Genomic DNA, 22193 nt, shown 5'->3' with positions numbered 1-22193 from the left:
AATGAAATTATCACCGAACCAGTTAAAAGAATTAAAAAATTTTAATTATTAAAGAAATGATGATCTGGCTTGATCATAAGCACTTAACCGCGTTTTTCATCATGAAGATAGTTTACAAATTGCTATAAGGAGTAGAACACCATTAGTAATGGAAAAGTGATGTGACTTTAAAAATTGATATAAAATCAGAGGAAGGGGATAAAATAAAAAGAAAGATGTCGTTTAATCAGAAACAGTTGGGTGAAAGAAATATAAAAGTTTTGGTTAAAAATATAAACAGCAAGATATTAATTAAAGTGAACAAAGTCAGCTTTAACAAATGGCAAAATTTAACATAGCGAAAACCTGTACCCAATCGCGACATATTTTGAAAAGATACGGATAATAAAAGTACCAGACCGCCGGAAATTAAAAACTTAATAAATTCAGATAGATAATCACATAGGCGTTTGCAATAAAATGCTTTTCACCAAGAATGAGATCGAAAAAATATTAAAATAAGTAGCCAAAGTTAGCGAAAGATTCCACTTGTAGTGGATGACACGTTAATATGGCCGTCTGATACTCTAAGTCTAAATCAATGGAACATCAGATTTCAAACACTCAAAAATGGGAAAATTGGCCAACCGGAGGCCGGAAAAGACTCACCAGGAATGCCTTGCGGGATTACAAGTTGAATTTAATTAACTTCGTGGTGAAAAAATGGATATTTATTTCTTTTAGAAGATGTTTTTGAGGACTCCATAGAAGTTGTTGTTTCGTTGGTGGAGATCTAGATCAGCTTTTCTCTATGNTGGTATTAGACTATGAAAAGCTAAGAATAGAAAACAGGCTAAATTAGTTGATCCCCTACTAGTGAGAGATATAAAACTCAGAAAATTTATGTTGAGTTGTGTTAAGCACAGTTAGAAAAGAGAATGCAATGTGGAAACATTGGTAAATACAACACATGTTTAAGACATGATTAAAATTGGTAAAATTAATAATTGTTATTGACAAATTGACACTTGGTCAGGGACAGTAAATAAAAATTAATTGGTTATAGGGAATCGCTTTGACGAAAAAGTTGTAAACTTAAGGAAAGATTAAATTGCTAAAAGCATTTTTGGTAACAGCAGCAGATGATATGGCCAGGGACTGTCCAGTTGATGATAAGCAAAACAATTGTCAACCAGTAATCCAGCAAATCTAGTTAAGTTATGATCCTAAGCTATGAATAAATATGTAACAGAACATTGCACAAATATATGTGGATACTTAAGAAATATTGTAAGATAGTAAAACACAGAGACATGATAAAAACAAAAATCAAAGCAAAAATTAAACACAAAATAAAAATATAAAGCCCTAACATATGTAAGATAATGTTAAAAAGCATTGCAAGAACCCAAGTGGAATTAAAATCAAAAACTAATGAGAATGTAAACACTGACTTTGATATTAATATATGACAGCAATAAAATGAAATTGTCACCGAACAAGTTAAAAGAATTAAAAAATTTTAAATATTAAAGAAATGATGAATCTGGCTTGATGATAAGCACTTAACTGCGTTTTTCATCATGAGATTGTTTACAAATTGCTATGAGGAATAGAACACCATTAATAATGGAAAAGTGATGTGACTTTAAAAATTGATATAAAATCAGAGGGAGGGGATAAAATAAAAAGAAAGATGTCGTTTAATCAGAAACAGTTGGGAGAGAGAAATATAAAATTTTGGATAAAAATATAAACAGCAAGATATTAATTAAAGTGAACTAAGTCAGCTTTAACAAGTGGCAAAATTTAACATAGCGAAAACCTGTACCCAATCGCGAAATATTTTGAAAAGATACAGATAATAAAAGTACCAGACTGCCGGAAATTAAAAACTTAATAATTTCAGATAGATAATCACATAGGCGTTTGCAATAAAATGCTTTTGACCAAGAATGAGATCGAAAAAATATTAAAATAAGTAGCCAAAGATAGCGAAAGATTCCACTTGTAGTGGATGACACGTTAATATGGCCGTCTGATACTCTAAGCCTAAATCAATGGAACATCGGATTTCAAATACTCAAAAATGGGAAAATTGGTCAAACAAATCTTTATGTTTACCATTGGCCTATGGTATACTGCCATACAAATTTCTATGGTTGCCATAGGCCAATTGTGATGAGCCATACAAATCTTTATGGTTACCATTGGACTATGGTATACTGCCATACAAATCTTTATGGTTACCATTGGGCTATGGTATCTTGCCATACAAATTTCCAGGGTAGCCATAGGCTTATGGGGTGTTGCCATACAAATCTCTAAGGTAACCATAGGCGTATGGTATCTTGCCATAGAAATTTCTATGGTAGCCATAGGCTTATGGTGTTGTGCCATACAAATCTCTATGGTAACTATAGGCGTATGGTATCTTGCCATACAAATTTCTATGATAGCCATAGATTACCATAGGCTTCTCTATGGCAAATTTTCCTAAGGGCATAGCTCGTGGAAATGCATTTTACCTTGATATGCCCTTCTCGGCCATTGTGGGTTTTTTGTTCTGTCTTTCATCGTTTTTCTTGTTCGGCTACTGTAGTTTTTTTTTATTTTTGTTTCTCAACTTTTTTTTTCCATTTCTATTGGCAATAACACTTCGTTTTATTTTTCAAATCGCCTTTATTTCTACTCTTTCACGTCTGGCGAAACTTGATTATAGGCGCTTGTTTTCGATTGCTCGACAGAAATTTCACGATTCACCAACAGAAATTTCACGTTGAGGAACTAGTTTTTCAACGTGAGAGTTTGAAAACTTTGAAGATTCAACAAGGTCTTGAGGATACCTTTTCAGAGTGTTCCGTAATGACTACTCTTAATACATGTGTTTAAAAAGCCTCGTCAAAAATGAAATAGTAGAAGTAAATACAGCATAAGTCGAAAATTTATATTTATAACAGGAAAGAACAGAAACTCTATCGAAATGTAATGAATACCAAATGACGCACAGGAAGAAAACATCAAAACCTATTTGATTGTCGAACTAAGCAGAAAAGTGTTGAAGGGTGATTAATGGAAATACCCTAAAATTTCATCTGGCAATGTAACTGGTTTTGATGCTTTTCATTCCATTTTTACAAGTAATTTTACAGATTTCAATAGTGTTTTTATTTTTCGTGTACTTAAATATTAGCTTGCGTTTCCTCATGTACAGTAGTAAAGAGAACAATTAATAGTTTTTATTTTATGGTCAGTCTTAGTATGTAAAAAGATCAAAAGTTATTTCTTTCCAGAGTTCTAGATGATTTTTCTGGTGCACTGTGTATCAATTTTCTTTTAAGAAACATATTTTTTTGACAAGGATTCAAAAAATTTACATAATAATGTTCGTTTTAAAGAACATTCCGTGTTTGTATTTAAGACTTTAAAATATCTTAAAAAATATTTTGCTCCATATTAAAATTACACCGGTTAATGCCATAAAATTGCTTATAATTTGAAAGGTGATATTCAAGTAGCAAATTTTTTAAATAAAATTTTTTGTTTAATATCAAAATTTTATGATTATTTTGATACTATTAAAAGGTTTATTATTTTTAAGGTAAAGTAGCAAATTAAAATAAATTTGCATCAAGTCGCCAAATTTTAATTTCATATTAAAATTTCATGCATATGTTTACACCATAAAATTGTCTGTCATTTAAAGGCGCTATTTCAGTTACATGCTTCTTTTTAAAATTCAGGTGGATTCTCAACGGACCTCTCCTTGGTGTTATATTTTGCATGCTGTTCGTCGCTCTCTTTAAGCAATTGCCGTTCATTACTTTTGTGCTCATGACAGAAATAGAAAACAATCAAGGATAACATCTCAACATCTTCCATTGAAGTTTTATATGTCCAGACACAAATCACACAGTGAAATTGCGATAGCAAATGATTATGATAATTATGCAAGGGGGGAAAAATAATCACTATGTATTTACTTACTACGTCATGGTGTATTTAAATATTGGTATTTCTAAAATTTGGTTTTAAAAACATACTAAGAAAGTATTTTCATAAGTGATTTTTTTTTGTTGCAACATGTTAAGAGTGATCTAAAATTACATTAGATGTGAATTTTGAACATTTGTGCATTACCAACAAAAAAACCAACAATACTATTAAATCAGGACTATAAAAATATTAAAAAAAATTAACTCAACACCGCATTTCCATTTAAGTTTTTAAAAAGACATTTTTCATTAAAAAAAACCGAAGTTTAAAATGTTTAAAAATGTTAAAAATGCTCACAGTTTAAAAATGATCTATATCAAAAACTTTTCCAATAAACTATTATTATTAATCAATTTTCAAAAGATTTTAAGATTTAAATGTGATGAAATAACTAAATTTTGGAAAGCTTATTTATTATTTAGCAAAATCTGCCTTTTTTTATAGAGCCCGGAGAAGCATTTGAATATAAAAATTAATTTTGTAATTGGAATGTTTCATTACTAAAGCTTGTAGGCTAACTCAGAAATTAACTTAAATTGAAAAATCTACTTTTTGAAGACAAGTATTTAAATTATTTTCACTTAAAAATGTTTCTAATGTTCTTAAACAATAAATGCATGGGGTTAATTACTAAGCAATTTAAGATAAAAGTTTAAAGAATTAGTGGTTTCGCAAATTTCCGGCATTTTAAACACTTAAACAAAAAATGGGTATTTAATTATTTAAACGCTAAATAACTGCAATTATTTCCTAATTAGGAAATAGGAAATTTAATTAGTCACAATTATTTACTCAAGTAATCATCTTCCAAAATTTTGATGTTGAAAAAAAAACAATAAAGCAACTAAAGGAACGAGTAAAACATTTTTACTAAAGAAATTGACATTACAAAGGAAATTATGGTAGTAATTCATAATTAATTCGCATTTCGTGAGCATTGAGCAGAAACATCATGCATTTATCAAATGTGTTGTGAATTGTGTAAATAAACATTTACTTAAATGTTAGCTGAACTGCTGCCATAGCTACAACATTAATGCAATTGCAGTAATCATTTCTGACAGTTGCTCTTATTTTTAGCACGCAACTGAAATACTATAAGATAAAGTTTACTGTTAAATAACTCGAAAGTTACTTTATTTAAATAACTATATTTTAGGGAGATTTGTTTCAGCAATTATCTTCGACAAGAATCTTGTCGAGGAAAAACTCGAATTATTCACTCCAGCTTTTTCCTTATTTAGAAACAACATAAGCTACATAATAAATAATAATATATCAAATATCTCACAAATTTCCCTAAAATTTAAATAAATCAACTAAAGAAAAATGGAAAAAGATGTATGGTTTGTTATGTTCTGTTCAGATAACTAGTTTAATATATATTCTCCCCAAGTTTCAAAATTAGCTACAAAAATCGTAGAAAGATGGCGCTGTTGACTAAAACCTTCAAAGCAATAGCTTCCGTTCGCATAGCGTACAATTCGAACTAAAATATTTGCAAGGGCACGTGTTAAATTGTACTCAGACTGCACCACATTGTTGTTGCAAATAGTGGTACACTTAAGAAAGTTTTTTCTTACTTCGCTCGCCTAGTAGCGCAGTCTGTTGACAGATTTTGTTACTAATTTTAAGACTTCGTTAGGAGAAATAATGTTTCCTAACAGAACGCTACAAACCGTACATTTCTATCCTTTGACTTTTTTCATTGTTAATAATTTTTTAAATTGCTTTATAAACTTAAGGGTGAAGTATTATGCTCATAAGTTGAGTATAATGAGCTTTTTTTTAACACTACTTAAACTGTCAAATGTTTCAAAAGTTTAAAGGAAAATGTTAGTTCCCTGTTAACTCTATGCAATGTTAACATTGATGTCACTTTTATTTGCAATTTTTTCAACAACAGAGACGTATTTAATTAATTTTCGTTGCATGGAGTTGTTGTATGCTGTTTCCAGATCGTTGTTATTATTATTAAGTAGCAATTTATATATGTACTTTAATTTTATATTGAGACAGAGCGAGATGTTGACTCCTAGTTGTGGTTTACTTGAAAGCATTTTTACAGCTTTTCTTACCTGACATCGTCATCTATTGATGAATTTTACATCTAATTTTAAATCTTGAAGAGGAGAAATTATTGTTGATTCAGATATATTGACACAGAAAACCGTACATTTCTATCATTTGATTTTTTTTTGTAAATATTATTAATTTTTTCAAATTGAAATAATAGTCGGTAAATCATGGAACCCAATATTTTGCTTATCTGTTTGCGCTTCTACGTGTTTACATTCATCATCTACGTCTTTTAACATTACTTAAACTGTCAAGAGTAACTGTTTTTAACGCATTAAGGAAAACACTAATTCTGTGTTAACTCTATGCATTCAATGTTAACATTGATGTCTCCTGACCTTTCATCTTTTTCCAGCAAAAGAGACACAATTAATTCGTTTTCCTTGCAAGGAGCAAGACCCGGTTGTTGTTTGCTGTTTCCAGAACTTCTTTTTTTATCATCTGACAATTTATAATTATCCTTTAATTTTGTGCACTGAACAGCAACGTATTTCAAATCACCTTCGAAGCAGAGTTTGATTCCTGTGAAAACAAGAAAAATTTATTTTAGATATCTAGAATCATTAAGTGTTAAATATTCATTTTTTTTTGTGATAATTTACCATGACAAAAATTAAACTTTATCCGTTAATTTATTTAATCACGGTGTAACAAGCGTCCAATCATTTTCACTCAGAAAATTAAAGAGAAACATAGGTTAAGCAACAACAAACTACATTGTAAAACTGTGGTGTAATATCTTTCAGAATTTAAAGTTTAACGAACGAAAACCATTTTTTTTTTCAAGTTAACACCTAATCGACTTTTCTATATACGATTTAAAGATTGCGTGAAAAGCTCTAAACACCAAAAACTCAAAAAGTTTACACCAAAATCACTTGTCTTTACACCATACGGTTAAATAATTTTTAATCCAAAAAATACAATGTTGTCGTATTTTTACTTCGTCTGTAATTGTTTACAATCGCTAAGGAATAGACGAATGTTAGAGGTTTGCCTTAGATATTGCTTTTATCAGAAGAAACTAAAGTTTGCCGTTAAAAACATGTATGTATGCTTTTAGTTGTGAAATTAAGATATTTATATTCTAATTTCCAAGTCTCTGTAAACTGTATAAAATAATTTTATAATGTATAATTACTTGCCGCTTAAGCCTAGAACAAATTCGTCTTAATATTTCTCCTGTTATGTGTATGTTTGATTTGCAAACTTATTTTAATTTAAGAATTAGGTATATATATATATATATACACTATCTGGACGGAAGTCAAGTCACGAGACAACTGTAAAGTTTGGTGGAGGATGATTGATGGTATGGGCCTGGATGATTGATGGCTATTCTCGACAATCATGTCCTTCCTACCTTGTGGGCAACGTACGGTATGGATGATTGCTTGTATCAAGACGACAACGCAAGTTTCCATGTTGCAAGGAGGACTGGTATGTGAACAACAACGTTAAACGCATAGAGTGGCCGGCGCAGAGCCCTGATCTTAACCCAATTGAACATCTCTGGGACGAATTGGACCGTCGGTTGAGGGCCTGCATCCGACTCCCCAAAAGCAAGCATGATCTATGGAACTTCCTGTTAAACATTTGAAAGGAAATTTCCCTTGCCACTATGGCTAATTTAGTGGAAAGCATGCCCAGAAGGATTGCAGCTGTGATCGCAACCAAAGGAGGCCCTACCTCATATTAATTTTAATAAATATGGGTTTAAGTCGTTATAGTGTCGTGTCCCATCACTTTCTTCCAAATTATATATATATATATATAGTACAAATAATGTTACTGATTCTTATATGTATCATATGTTACTGAGGTTAAAAATTTTTGTGTCACTAAATAACAAACATTGGGATTGGTAGCAGCTACGTTACACATAGAAGCTATCTTTGGGTTTTGGTGTATAAGAACACCACTTCGGTTTAAAGTAGTTACCACTATTTTTGGTGTTCAAATACACGATCAAATTTCCGCATATTAACTTATAATTCTTGTGGCTCAAGGGGTTAAAGATAAGTATGCTAATAATTTAGAATACAAAATCAGACACAAAAACATACTTTTTTTTAATAAATATCGCTTTATCTTCAACAGATTTGGATTATTGATGTTCAAAATATGAGGAGGAGGAACCGTTGCGTGAATAAAGTATTTCTGAAATAGTTTAATGAAGAGAGTGGTCAATATTAGTTTCAATTTCCCATTTAATCCTTATCAGATGGAATTCAGCCGTATTAAAAATTACAAACCCCACAACATTTTAAAACACTTTTTTATTCGAAAATAACTTCGGGTAAATTTTTTTTACTTTATATTATTATTTTATTTTATTAGCATCATCGAACAGCTGACCCAATTCTGAGTTTACGACTACCAATGTTCATTTCCGTTGCCCTGTAATTATGAACCCATCTCAGAGGACAAGGGAACTCCTGTATGAAACATTGGGACAAACCAGCCTTCGTGGAGGACTTTTTTGAAGGAATTAATCCGCTTCTACATTACACGGAAAGGGAAACCACGAAAACTTCACTCAGTTAGCCCGATGGCAAGGGCATTCTAACCCATGATCTGTCTACCACTTAGGATATTTGGCTAAAGAACTGTGGTCGTCGCAAGCCGGGAGCAGAACTCGTATCAACCAGTCACCGCTAGAAATCGAACCTGAGTCACCTCATAAGGCGCTCTATCCCTTGAGCCACTGTGGCTCAAATACATTATTATTTACCATAAACTTTTGAGAAGTAAGATGGATAAATTCTTAGAAAATTGTAAACAGTGTAATTTTGAATGACAAAGTCAAAATATCGTGCAAAATCGGTCATTTAATTTATGAGTTATAAAACTAAAAGAAAAAGTCAAATTTCTTAATTTTCATTTTTCAAGAACTTCTGGATCTAATCAGCTTGAAGTTCGGATTTTGTCATTTCAAAATATACTTCAATGATTTAAATTAATGTACCTTACAATTCAAAATTTTTTCACTCCAAACAAATTTCCGATATTTCTTGACTCAATCATTAGGATTATGTTTTCCAGAAGCCGACCAGGTGGCCGAGTGGTTAACGCTCCTGACTGCGGAGCCGATGGTTGCGGGTTCGAATCCTGCTCAGGGCATGGATGTTTCTTTCCCTCTGTGTTCTATGTCCTTTCTCCCTTGTGTGATTGTGACCCGCCCTATAAACGGGTTTGTGGTTGCGTGACGTGGGCGATGCTGCTCCATCTCCGTGGCTTCGCCACAGGTGCCCACTGGGTAACGAGAAGAGAGTAGCAGTTCTGGTATTCCTGAGGCCAATGGAACAATAAATCCCAAGTGCTCGCCATTGAAAAAAAAGAAAAAATATATGTTTTCCAGAATGTGACGGCCCCTATATTTTAAATGTCGAAAATCAAAATCACTCGAATAAAAGTTACTCTAATTTTGAAAAAAATTGTATTTTTAAGTCTGGTTTTGTATCTTTATGAAATTTTCAACATACTTATTTTTACATGGAATGCTTTTACGTATGTGGTCGTAAATACCGATGCGACATTTTTCCTCATGTTGGCAACGATTAATAGCTGGGCAAAAACGAGAAGCATTTAATGTTACAGAACAGAAGCTTAAAAAACTTGAAAACATGTGAAGTACTGACGAAAGAAACTCATATCAATGTGAAGTACTTCATATTCAAAGCTTTAAACTTTTTTTCCTTATTATCCACATGATAACAGAAAATTTTAAGTTTAAAAAAATGCTAAGAAATGCAAAAATATAAAGGATTGACATTTTTAACTCCATCAAAAACCAATAATATTTCTCCAATAGGAAATTATTGAATTTAAAGTTAATTACGATTACAGCCATGCCGACATTTTTAAAGCCTTTTTAAGGACTCCAACAGTGATGCAAACCAATAAAGTTTTAGTTTTTCCAAATTTCATCTAAATTTCAATTATAAACTTTTACTTTTTTCACTTTTGGCAAGCCTTTCTACATCTGGTGGAGCAAAAATGAATTTCAGTAAGTGAGTAATTTGACAACCTTGCTGTAGCAGTGATATAATTGCGTTTCAGAGAAGTTTTTATTGTTTAGTGTGATTATTTTGAAAGAAATGTTTAGTTCAGAAATGATCTTTTTTGCAATGCAATACCCGGAATTATTTATGCCATTAACTACCAGGACATATTTCAAACAAGCAAGCTAGTTGAATGACTAAGATTGTATAGCAATCTCTGGGTGCTGATGAACTTTACCGAGCAGGGGACTAAGACAACCAGTAAATCAATATTTTATTTTCATTAACCCTTTGTTTACGGTGTACTATCTTCTACCATCACATGTGGTCCACATGTCGTACCAGCCGTAAGGAAAAGGTTAAAGAGTAAATTGGTAATTGGCTTTATTGTCATATAAGGGTATTGTGATGTATGTTTCATATACTGCTTAAAAGCATTTTTTATTCAATGTCTTATAATTTTTATAATATTCTTACCAGACACGCCGGAGTTTATGACAAAACCAAGTTTCCCTTGAAAATGCTGTTTCATTATGTAATTTTATAATATTCTTACCAAATATGCCATAGTTTGTGTATATGTAGCAACCAAAGTTTCTTTAAAAAAGTATTTTTATTACGTAATTTTATATGTTTACCAGACAGGTCATAGGTTAGGCCGTAACCGAATTTCCCTTCAAAAGGATTTTAAGTAATTTTATTATGTAATTTTGCAATATCCTTACAAGACATGCCATATGTGGGGATAGTAGTTAACGACAATGTCAACCTTTATCTATGAAAAAGTACCCTGCCATAGAATCAAGTTAACATGACTTATATGCTAGTGAATTGGAATTATACTTTTGTAGATACACTACACCTACACCAACCATAGTTTATGTCGAAACCAAATTTACCTTTAAAGGGCCTTTTTATCATGTAATTTTTTAATATGTTTACCGCACATGTCATAGCTGATGTCGCAGCCAAATTTCCCTTCAAGAGGATTTTTTATTTTGCAATTTTATAATATGTTTACCAGACTTGCCCTAGTTGATGTCGCAACCAAATTTTCTTTCAAACGGCTTTTTTTATTATGTAATTTTATAAAATGCTTACCAGACACGCCATAGTTGACGCCGCAACCAAATTTTCCTTCAAAAGGCTTTTTTATTATGTTTTCCACAGTTGATGAAAAAACTGCACCTTGCTGGAAAACATCTTTGCACTTCATTTTCATGTCAGGGTTAGTAAACAGAGCTCCTCGGCTGCAAAAAGAACACCGAATTCTTGAACACAGTCATAATTGAAATTCTCGAAAATAACTACTAATGGCACATTCATAGTTTTTTTCGGGGCTTAAAATTATTAAGCACTAATTGTAATTTTATAAATAATTTTTGGGAACTATAGGTACTTCTAAACCTTTTTTTGCTGCAAATTCTCCTGCTAAAATGGTATTAGATACGTAACTTAGATTTTTAAAAAAAATTTGTTTGAGACTAATTCAAAGCAGTCAATATTCTAACTCTATTGTACCCCTATTTATTTTTAAATTAATGCTTCCCGCGTTTTCAGTTTTAGGTTTGAATTTATTCTAAAAGCTTATTTTTTAAAATCATTGTTTTTGTTGTTATATAATATTTTTTATTTCAGTTACATGTCTGCTAGTTTTATGACAAAAGGTAAAATAAATCACTTCCGTGACAGCCCGTTGGGAGACAATAAGGTCATGACGGTTAAAGCTACTAAACTTCGCCTATGGTGACATTATGGTATTTATTTAGCCGCAGAGTGGCGGTAATTCGAACATTCGCCGCCAAGTGAAGTGGCTGGTTGATATTAATTGTGATCCTGGCTTGTACCGATCACAGTGCTGACGGTCAAGTGGTAGACGAATCATGGGTTAAAATCCCCCAGTCATCGGATTGACCGGGGAAGATTTTTGTAGTTTTCCTCTCAATGTAACGCCAATGTGGTTTAGTTCCATCAAAAAGTTCTCCACGAACGCTAGTTTGTCCTAATACTTCAACTAAAAATCCCCTTGTCTTCTCGGTTGGGTTCAAAATTTCAATGATATTGAGGTGAGCATTGATAGTTGATAACTCAGAACTTGTTAGGCTATTCTGCACCGGTTATAAAATTAAAATAAATTTAATCGAATATTCAATTAGTGCTAAGCTTTATTTTAAGATTTCAAAATAATAATGAAGTAAAAAAAATAAATAATTTGAAGAAACTTAAATTGTCATTAGGCAAAAAGCTTTGAAGATGAGCACTCTATCTAGTTCAATTCTGATTGGAGATGAATTTCTATTTTGAAAGGCAATTTCAAAATTAGAAATGAATTCCCTTTATGAAGGTCAGGAAACTAGTGGTACTATGTATTTTCATACAACACAAAACTTGAGTTAAAATTTGGTTTAATTAGAAAGAGAGCAAATTTTCACTTGCAAGATATGTCATTCAATAACAGACGCCAAAGCTTTAATAAAGTATAACGTGGAAGCAAAATAATAGCGATAATAATACTAATTATTATAATAAAACTTTTCAACTCACTCCACGGATAATCCATATATAATATCTATCTTATTATTTTCACACTTAATGAGTGGTGGAGGTGTTGCACAAGTCTCACCCTCTTCTTCAGCTGAAACAAAATGAACAAACATAAATTTCTTAGACGAAACAGTTCATACAAATACATTCCGCAACGGCCAGCATAGACCATAATATTTGCACCTATCTTAAAAGCTTTTCCGTGTTTTATTTGCGTAGTAGAACCAGTAAATACAATGTGTCCGCAAGGTCATAGAGCACTTTTGATCTGTTACCGGTCAAAAGTGTACCAAATTTAATGGACACACTGTTATCGGAATAAAAAGACTAAGCACCAATCCCAATATAGTAAGGTAATGAGAATTTTGCTCATTTATGGGTGCATTGTTTTCCGCATTCTAAACAAGTTTTTTTTTTGAGATATTGAGCCTTAAAAATTCCAAACGCTCTTAAAATAAATTAAAAATACGAAGAATTCCGTAACCGTCACTTTTAATACCAATTTTATTAATCCTTGTCAAAAATGGAGTCAAAAGGTACAAACATTAGAGGTCTAAAATTATTAATTTAATAAGGAAAAAAACATAAACACCATAAAAAATATATCGAATCGCGAGCGTGGATGGCGGGATAAATGCGTCAAAACCAGTTTGATTGCCCAATAAAAATTAGAGATGTCTTTAAACATCGCGTTTCTATTTCTCCCCCGTTTCTTTCACCATTCAAGTAGGTTTTGTTGATCTTAACCCTTACTTTCTCAATAGTGATTCAAAAGATTTAGATATCGTTATTGTTTTGCCCTTAGTTTTATATTAATTTGAAACCCCTAATGTTCATGATTTCTTTCCCATTTGCTATACATTAAGGGTGGCCGTATGGAACCCCCTATATATGAAATAAATACCGATGGATGCTTCTGAAACTAAAATATGTTGTTATTCCCAATATTCTAAATAAAAGATTCAATCAGCACAAAATTTAAACACTATATTTTTTAGATTAATTTATAATGCGCAGTGTGCACAAAAAAAAAAATTTTGACCACCTTGAATAGTTTAGATCCTAAAGATCGTATTTTCACGAACTAGGACACAATTATAATGGTTTGAGGTGATAACCTCAGATATAAAATTTAAGCTATCTAATAATAAAGCTATCCCATGATATCTAACTCAATCTTCGATCCTTGACCTTAGCCCAAAGGGTGGGGTAGAACTTTGAATTACTCTCCGAAAAAAGTAACTCCAGAAAAAGGAACCCGATTCAATCTACAGGTTTATACATTTTGCTTAACCGAGGGGCTGAAACCAACATAAATTAAAATGGGATACAAGTTGTTTAAAATGGCGATATCGAAATTTTTGTTTCTCGAAATAGAAATAAAAATATTGCAGTATTTCATTTAAAAAAACATTTTAAATATTTTTTTTTATCTTTCTTATTTGATGGGTTTCGTGATTCACCATACCCTATTTTTCTCGGTTATAACTCCATCTTTGAAGCAAAATGAATAAATCGATGAAAAAAATAATAAAATAAAATAAAATAAATAAAGGTTTTTATTGAAGATTTCAAAGCTACCCCTCTCCCCAGAGGGTGGGTTGGGAGATCAAGTTCGGTATTTGGTTAGTTTTTTATAAAAAAATATCGAAAGCGTCTATTTTCATTTTTCGATGTGACGTATATTTCTAGAGATATTTGACAGTTTCCGAACTTTTTTTACACCCTATATATTAATTTGCGTCCTTTAATGTGTATATTTAATTTATTTAAGTCAACAGCTATGAAATGCATATTAAGAGTGATTGTTTCGTAACACCCGATGCATTAAAATCAGCATTGACAAGGTTAGGTAAATTCAGGAGATTTTTCTTTTTAACGTCTAAAGTGTCTTGTGTCTTGAATAACAAGGTGTAAAGAATAGTTAAATAATATAAACATATATTCCAATTTTCAAATGTAAACATTTTGCTTGAATTTCAATGTCAAGTTACTTAGGTACTTAGGGCACTAAGGGTAGTTACTTAGGGCAGTACTTACATTAAGGAAGTTAGGCATTATTCCCCCCCCCCTCCCCAATATNAATGTAAACATTTTGCTTGAATTTCAATGTCAAGTTACTTAGGGCAGTACTTACATTAAGGAAGTTAGGCATTATTCCCCCCCCCCCAATATGTAACGGTTACATTCCACTGCAATACCATCTAACACGCTCTATGATGCATTTTTTAAGCAATTCAATTCGGGCATGAACTTTATCTGACACGTGATGATTTAAGGACTTGAGGCAATATAATAAGCCACACACTTCGCTAAAGATAGCATTTATACATCAAACTATTCTAGTGTACTTTCTTCAGATAGGTATTTTACCACGCTTCAGAAATTTCTTCTTGATAACATCTTATTTCCTATACCAGTGAGGGGGGGAAAAGATGTTACTAAACATAAATCCTGTTCCCTGTATAGAAATCGCTGTGTTTTTTTCAGAAAAAACGATCTTTTGATTATTTTTAGAATGTAGTTTATCATTATATTACCCCAAACCTACAATTTTTGCACGAATAAAAATATTTCCCTTCTCTCAGACCACAATCTTTCAAATTAGGTAGAAGCAATGAAAGAACATTCTGCTTCTGCTGAGTTAACACAACAATGAGTTAAATTTTATTTTATCATCTACAGTAATATGAAAATATTGAACTAAAGTTTAGTCTTGAATTTTTCCTTGAGAATTTTATCTTATTAGAACTTTTATTATACTAAAACTGCAGTTAATTAAAAAATTATAGAAATGAAGGCGTATAACTATCCAATTTTATAATGAATATAAGTTAAATTTATTATTCATTTTAATATTTACTTAGCAAATTAACAAATAGTTTAAAATTTATCATTAAAGAAATTTTAATTACGAACTATAACCAGTTAGCAATGCAAAAAAGTTTTTAGAATTACTATCAGTTACATATGATGAATATGAAGTGGAAGTAAAATTTTTCGTATTCGCAACGTTATTCCGTATTTTATGAACGTGATTATTTAACGGGAACTTGGTCATTTTCAAACAGCGAAACAAGTTTAACCGTACATGGTAAATGGTAAAATTATTTTTTAAAAAAAATGCAAAATCTTTACGAGCTTCAGACGTAGTTAGAACAGCAGTTGTTGGTTGTTCAGTAGTAGTTGTTGTAGTCGGCTCAGTTGTGGTTGTTGTAGTTGGCTCAGTTGTCGTAGTTGTGGTGGGTTCTGTTGTAGTCGTTGTAGTTGATTCAGTCGTAGTAGTTGTTGTCGGCTCAGCAGTAGTCGTTGTTGTGGATTCAGTGGTAGTTGTTGTTGTTGGTTCGGTTGTGGTCGTAGTTGTTGATTCTGTCGTTGTGGATGTTGTTGGCTCAGTTGTTGTGGTTGTTGTTGGTTCAGTTGTAGTGGATGTTGTTGTTGGCTCAGTTGTTGTAGTTGTTGTTGTTGGCTCAGTTGTTGTAGTTGTGGTTGGTGCAGAAGTGGTGGTTGTTGTTGGCTCTGTTGTTGTGGTTGTTGTAGTTGGTTCTGTGGTAGTAGTTGTTGGTTCAGTTGTAGTGGTTGTAGTTGCTGATTCAGTTGTTGTGGTTGTTGGCTTAGTTGTTGTGGTTGTAGTTGTTGGTTCAGTTGTAGAGGTAGTTGTTGGTACTGAAGTTGTGGTTGTAGTCGGTTCAGTTGTTGTGGTAGTTGTAGGCTGCGTTGTCGTAGTGGAGGTCGTAGGCTCAGCAGTTGTGGATGTTGTTGGGGCTTCAGTAGTTGTTAGAGGTTTGGACATCTAAAAATACTCTTCATAATGAAATTTCGGTCAATGATTATTAATTTACTTCTTACGATACTTTCAATTACCAAATATTTGTTTATGCACAGTTATTTTGCTCCATTTAGTAATTTAGTTCTTATTTTTTTCTGTGTCGCTTTTTATTGCAAATAGCATTAAAAAATATGTTACACTTTAAAAACTTTTGAGCTTATGTACGGATGTAATCTTCGATTTTCTGCATAACACTTTGAAGGACCAAAGCTATTCCACTCAAATAGTAAAAAGAATAATTATTTTTTGTTGAATCAATCTCAATTCAAGGACTTCTTCAATAAAAACAGTATTTTTTTTCTTTTAGTTAATTTGAATATTTTTACTTCTAAACAAATATTAGAAAATCCGAGATCTAGAAGTTGCAACAATGATTGTTCAGTTAGGAAAACAATAAGAAGTTTGGGAGTAGCATAATATTAACATAGACTTTTTCGATTAACTCTTCATCTGTGAAAAGCAATTGCACATACAAAAATAGGTTTACAAGCAATTACAAAACACATGTATTCAGAAATAGTTCTGCACAAAAAATGTTTTTTATTCATATTTTATGGTCTAATTTATGATGATCGAAAAAAATTCAAACTATGCTACATAATTTAAAATGTAAAAAGTCTTTCCTGTTCTTCATTGGTACCGATAGAAGTAGAAAGTTCGAATAGATCACTACAGTATTATATGATAAATGATAACTAGTTTTAGAAGCAGAAAAAATTAATGAATTCGATTCTTTATGAAATGAAAAAGGGTTCGAGTATTTATAAAAAAAGCTGAGGGTTCGAGTACTGATTAAATGACAGCGGGAACAAGTACCAATGTAAAAATTGTATGTTCTATAATACACAAAAAATTGGGCTCGGAAATATTTAAATGATAGAGGGTTGAAATACCGTGAAAAAATAGTGAGTTCGAATATTCAAAAGAAGGCAATGGGTGAGAAAAAATTCTCAGTTCTTCCCTAGTACCGATAGAAGCAGATTAAGTTCGAATAGAGATGAAATGGTAATTGAATAGATTATTGAATACATGATAGCAAGTTTTAGAAGCAGTAAAAATTAATGAATTAAATTATTTTGTGGAGTGAAAATGGGTTCGAGTATTTATAAAAAAAGCTGAGGGTTCGAGTACTGATTAAATGAAAGCGAGATCAAGTACCAATGTAAAAATTGTGGGTTCTATAATGCACAAAAAATTGGGCTTGGAAATATTTAAATGATAGAGGGTTGAAATACCGTGAAAAAATAGTGAGTTCGAATATTCAAAAGAAGACAATGGGTGAGAAAAAATATTCAGTTCTTCCCTAGTACCGATTGAAGCAGATTGAGTTCGAATAGAGATGAAATGGTAATTGAATAGATTATTGAATACATGATAACAAGTTTTAGAAGCAGTAAAAATTAATGAATTAAATTATTTTGTGGAGTGAAAATGGGTTCGAGTATCGATAAAGAAAAAACTGTGGGTTCAAGTACTGATTAAATGAAAGCGAGATCAAGTACCGATGAGACAATTGGGGGTTCGATATTGCACAAAAAAAAAAGCGCTCGAAAAAATGCTCAAGAAATTGAGGTTTCGACTGTTGGTCAAAAGTGAGTTAGTTCGAGAGCTGATTGAAAGATAGTGGGTTTTAGTCCTGTTCAAATGATAGCGGGATCAAGTACCTATAAGAGGACAGCGTGTTTAGTTATTGATCGAAGGAGAGTAGGCTTATGATGTGTTCAAATAATTTCGAATTCTTGAGCCTACTCTCTTTTGATCAATAATTAAACACGCTGTCCTCTTATAGGTACTCGAACCCGCTAACATTTGATCTGTACTAAACCCCACGAACTTTTAATCGACTCTTGAACCTACTATCATTTGATCAATAATCAGACTTCTTATATTTCATCAGTACTCTATCCCCAATCATTTGATCAGCAAGTGAACCATCTATTATTTGAACAACTCTCGAACTTACTATCACTTGAAAAGTTTTCTTACGTACTCTCTTTTTTCAATGTTCAAACCCACTCTGGTTTAATCAATGCTTTGACCCACCATCTATTTATTGATTTTTGAAACAATTCTCCTTTTTTCGTTATTCAAAACCACTACCATTTAACCAATAATCAAAGCAAATATTTTTATCGGTCTCAAACCCACTATTATTTGATCAGTATTCGAGCCGAATATCATTTGATCAATTATCGAACTTCCTATTTTTCATCGGTACTCAATCCCCTATCATTTGATTAGCACTTCAACCCTCTAACAATTGAACATTACTCAAACCCATTATCATTTGAACAGCTTTCTTACTCTCTCTTTTTTTTAATTTTCAAATCCACCATCTTCTTATCCTTTTTCTAACCTGCAATCATTTGAACAGTTTTCAAGCCCACTCTCTTTTGAGCAATACTGAATCATCTTTTTATTGGTTTTTAAACCAGATATCATCCAATTAGTACACAGACGCAATCGTTTTTATCACTAATCGAACACCCTATCGAAACCAATTATCGAAACAACTTTCATTTGTTGATATTCATTCTTTCATTTGTTCCAAGAAATTTTGCTGAGAAATTTATTCAAATTAATAAGCACATTTTGAAATATCATGATAAAAGTAGTTATAAGTTTTACTAATATTTTGCAATTATAAATTTGCACAAACCGTTGTAAATTTACGAAAATTTGAAACATTTGCTTTCGTTTAATGCTAACATATAATTGCATTTATTTATTGACAAATACCTGAATAATAATAAAACCTAAAATAAGTAACACAAAAATCTGGTATATTGTTCCACTAAAATTTATTATTGGAACAACTTTTAAAAATAAACAAGAAACTAAATTGTTGATTTTTTTTCGTATTTAGAAACAAATTTAATATTTCATAAAATTTATTCAAGATGTCAACTCACTAACTCAAATTTAAAGTTAAGCACTAGAGTTAAAATTTACGTTTATTCTAGTATCGACTTATTTATTAAAAAAATTGGAAGAAAAGTGGCGACATTTAACTGAAATTATTAATGTTGTTGTAGTTGTAGTTCATTTATGTCGCACTAGAGCTGCAGAATGGGCTATTGGCGACAGTCTGGGAAACATCCCTGAGGATGATTCGAAGACATGCCATCACAATTTTGATCCTCTGAAAGAGGGGATGGCACCTCCCGCTTCGGTAGCCCGACGACCTGCACGCAAAGTCGAGCACTTTACGGTAGAACAGTTTAACGAGGACCAATACCGCCCACCCTCGGTCCCTATGCAGACTGATCCAAGTGGTCACCCACCCGCACACTGACAGCAGCCGGTGATGCTTGACTTCGGTGATCTGCTGGGAACCGTGTCTTAACGATCAGTCCACTGCGGGATTTAAATAAATGTATATTCTTGATTTTAATACACTTATAGTATAGATTGGATCCTTTATTTCCAAATGGTGTTCCATGGAACCCTAGGGCTCCATGATAAANGGTAGCAATAGCTTACTGCCAAACAATAGGAAGTCATCTAGCAATGTGTTGGATTACCTGGTCAAATAGACTTCTCTGGAAAAAATTTTGAATTTGCTATTATCTCTGTAACACCTTGTTTCTTTGAAAAAATTATAAGGTGAGTGTTTGTATTTATATGAAGTGAAATTAATTGCATGTAATAGTTTTATTTTTCTCACTGAGAAAAGGAGAATTCAAATATGGTTATTGAAGTTACGTTTTATTTTTTTAAAGCATCATAAAGCATCATTTTTAAGGCATCATTTTTAAAGCATGATAAAGTACTGAGATAAGGGGGTGTTTATTCACTGGATCACCAAGCGATGAAAAACCAGTGAAGGAACAAGTGTTACTTTACTGGGTTTTTTTATAAGTCAATGAAAATAAAAGATAAACTTTAATTTTCTTGTACCTTTAGTGATGTTCCGCATCAAAAGTATGTTAGATATGAGAAAAACAACTTCTAACCAATGAGGGAACAGGCATGTTCCTTTACTCGGCATAGATTTTCCAGTGAATGGACAGTATGTTCTAATACGTTGACACGTTAATTTTCAATTCATGATTACAAAAGGATGTTAACATTTTCCAAGTATTTATATGTTATAATTTCAAGAATTGGCTTGCTTTTAAATATTTGTATGGCTTATAAATTCAGAAAGAGCATTAAAAAATAACCAAAATTTAGTGTTCCTTTACTGGGTGTTCATTCACTGGTAAGAGCTGTTCCTTCACTTGGTCTTCTTACTACTTGTTATTTGACCCTCCAAAACTTTAAAACAATATTATGTAAGTGCTCTACAATTTTTTTACATAATTTGAAATTAGTAGCAAATATGTTGACACTGTCATTTAACTAAAATTACAAATTTTGAAATTAATATGATTTTTTAAAAGGCAAGCGAAGCTTAAGTGTTCCTTCACTGGTTAGTTTACCCTAGTAATACGTACAGCAATTTTTTTTTCGTATTTTATTATTTATTTTATTTTTTTAGTTAATACACACTTACAAATTAAATTTGATAGTCCTCGCAATATGTCATTTTCCCCAGTATTTCTTTTATTAATACTACAAAAAAAATACAACTTTTAAAAAAACTTTAATTTACTTTTTTAAAAAATTGGAAATAATGGTATTAATTTCTTTGAAATTATTAAAACATATCACCACAGAATTGGGGTTAACAAGCAACTAATATAATTCTTGAAAGGCAGTAGAACACTTCAAAATCAATTTTTCAAGTGGCTCTTATAGACTTACATGGTATATTTGATATCCCTCGTAATCACAGCTTCCGTCAGAACAATCCTCTTCATCGATAACTTTTAGAGTGTAACAATCTCTTGAATAATCCTCTTCCTCAACTGGTCCAAGAGCCAGACCGACACAATCAGAATTTCTTTGGCATTTCTGCAGACAAGATATCATAAGAGATTTGTTATATTCACCCAATACCCAATTCTGGTGGAATTTATCTTCAAACCAAAAGTAGTATGGCGAAGGTGTTGAAACTTCAAAACCGAAAGTCTGGCAACTTGTCCAAAGAAAAAATGTTATAAGGGCCTTAGTGTTCATTATTACGTGATAAAATCCGTGTTAAACTATGAAATCTCAACTCTGACCTTTATGAGCTGTTAGTCATACTAAAGTATGTTCTAAATATTCATCATTATTACGATCCGTGACAAACTATGAAGTCTCAACTCTTTCTGCACTTAATGCGGTGTTATTCAATTAAGTACGTTCTAAATATTCATCATTATTACGTGATAAAATCCGTGATGAACTACGAAGTCTCAACTCTCTCTATACTTAATACTTTACACGTTGTTATTCATACTTAAGTATGTTAGCATCGTAAATGAAAGTCTTGATTCGCAGATTTCAAAATTTAGAAAAATTTGATTTCATTATTTTTAATAATAACTAAGCAACCAAATAAGTATGCAACGTTTAGCAGATAAATTATTCAAAACTTTAAATACTTCGTGCTGGCTTGCACGAAGCATTAAAAATTCATAAAATGCATCTGTAATCAAAGAGTTAGAAAAAAGGCCATCACTACAACAAATGTAGTTGCAGGATAATAAAAACAACATTACTAAAAGAATAAAAGCATCAAAACAAAAATAAATATATCAATCGCAAACTCATTTTGCTGTTAATTTTTTAAACTAAAGCAGTTTACGATAGAAATAGAACGATAATTTGACATTAATTAGGTAGAAAACTTTCTTTATCAAATAGTTGATAATAATTACATAATTCTATAT

At 31.7% G+C, this 22193-nt stretch overlaps 1 protein-coding gene across 1 annotated transcript; it reads right to left on the bottom strand.

Moving 5' to 3' along the window:
• Positions 1–4825: 4825 nt before the first annotated feature.
• Positions 4826–21783, bottom strand: LOC107448505 (uncharacterized protein DDB_G0290587). Its single transcript, XM_016063735.2, has 5 exons — positions 21181–21783; positions 15741–16395; positions 12603–12693; positions 11160–11308; positions 4826–6576 (listed from the first exon to the last, which is right to left on the bottom strand). The coding sequence occupies exons 1-5, from the start codon at positions 21493–21495 to the stop codon at positions 6341–6343; spliced, it is 1446 nt and encodes a 481-aa protein (XP_015919221.2). The 5' UTR covers positions 21496–21783; the 3' UTR covers positions 4826–6340.
• Between the last annotated feature and the right edge of the window lie 410 nt (positions 21784–22193).

The sequence above is a fragment of the Parasteatoda tepidariorum genome, chromosome 7 (assembly GCF_043381705.1).
Source record: "Parasteatoda tepidariorum isolate YZ-2023 chromosome 7, CAS_Ptep_4.0, whole genome shotgun sequence".
Classification (NCBI taxonomy): domain Eukaryota; kingdom Metazoa; phylum Arthropoda; class Arachnida; order Araneae; family Theridiidae; genus Parasteatoda; species Parasteatoda tepidariorum.
The sequence above is the reverse complement of the archived record's forward strand: the minus strand, read 5'-3'. Positions and strand labels throughout refer to the sequence as shown.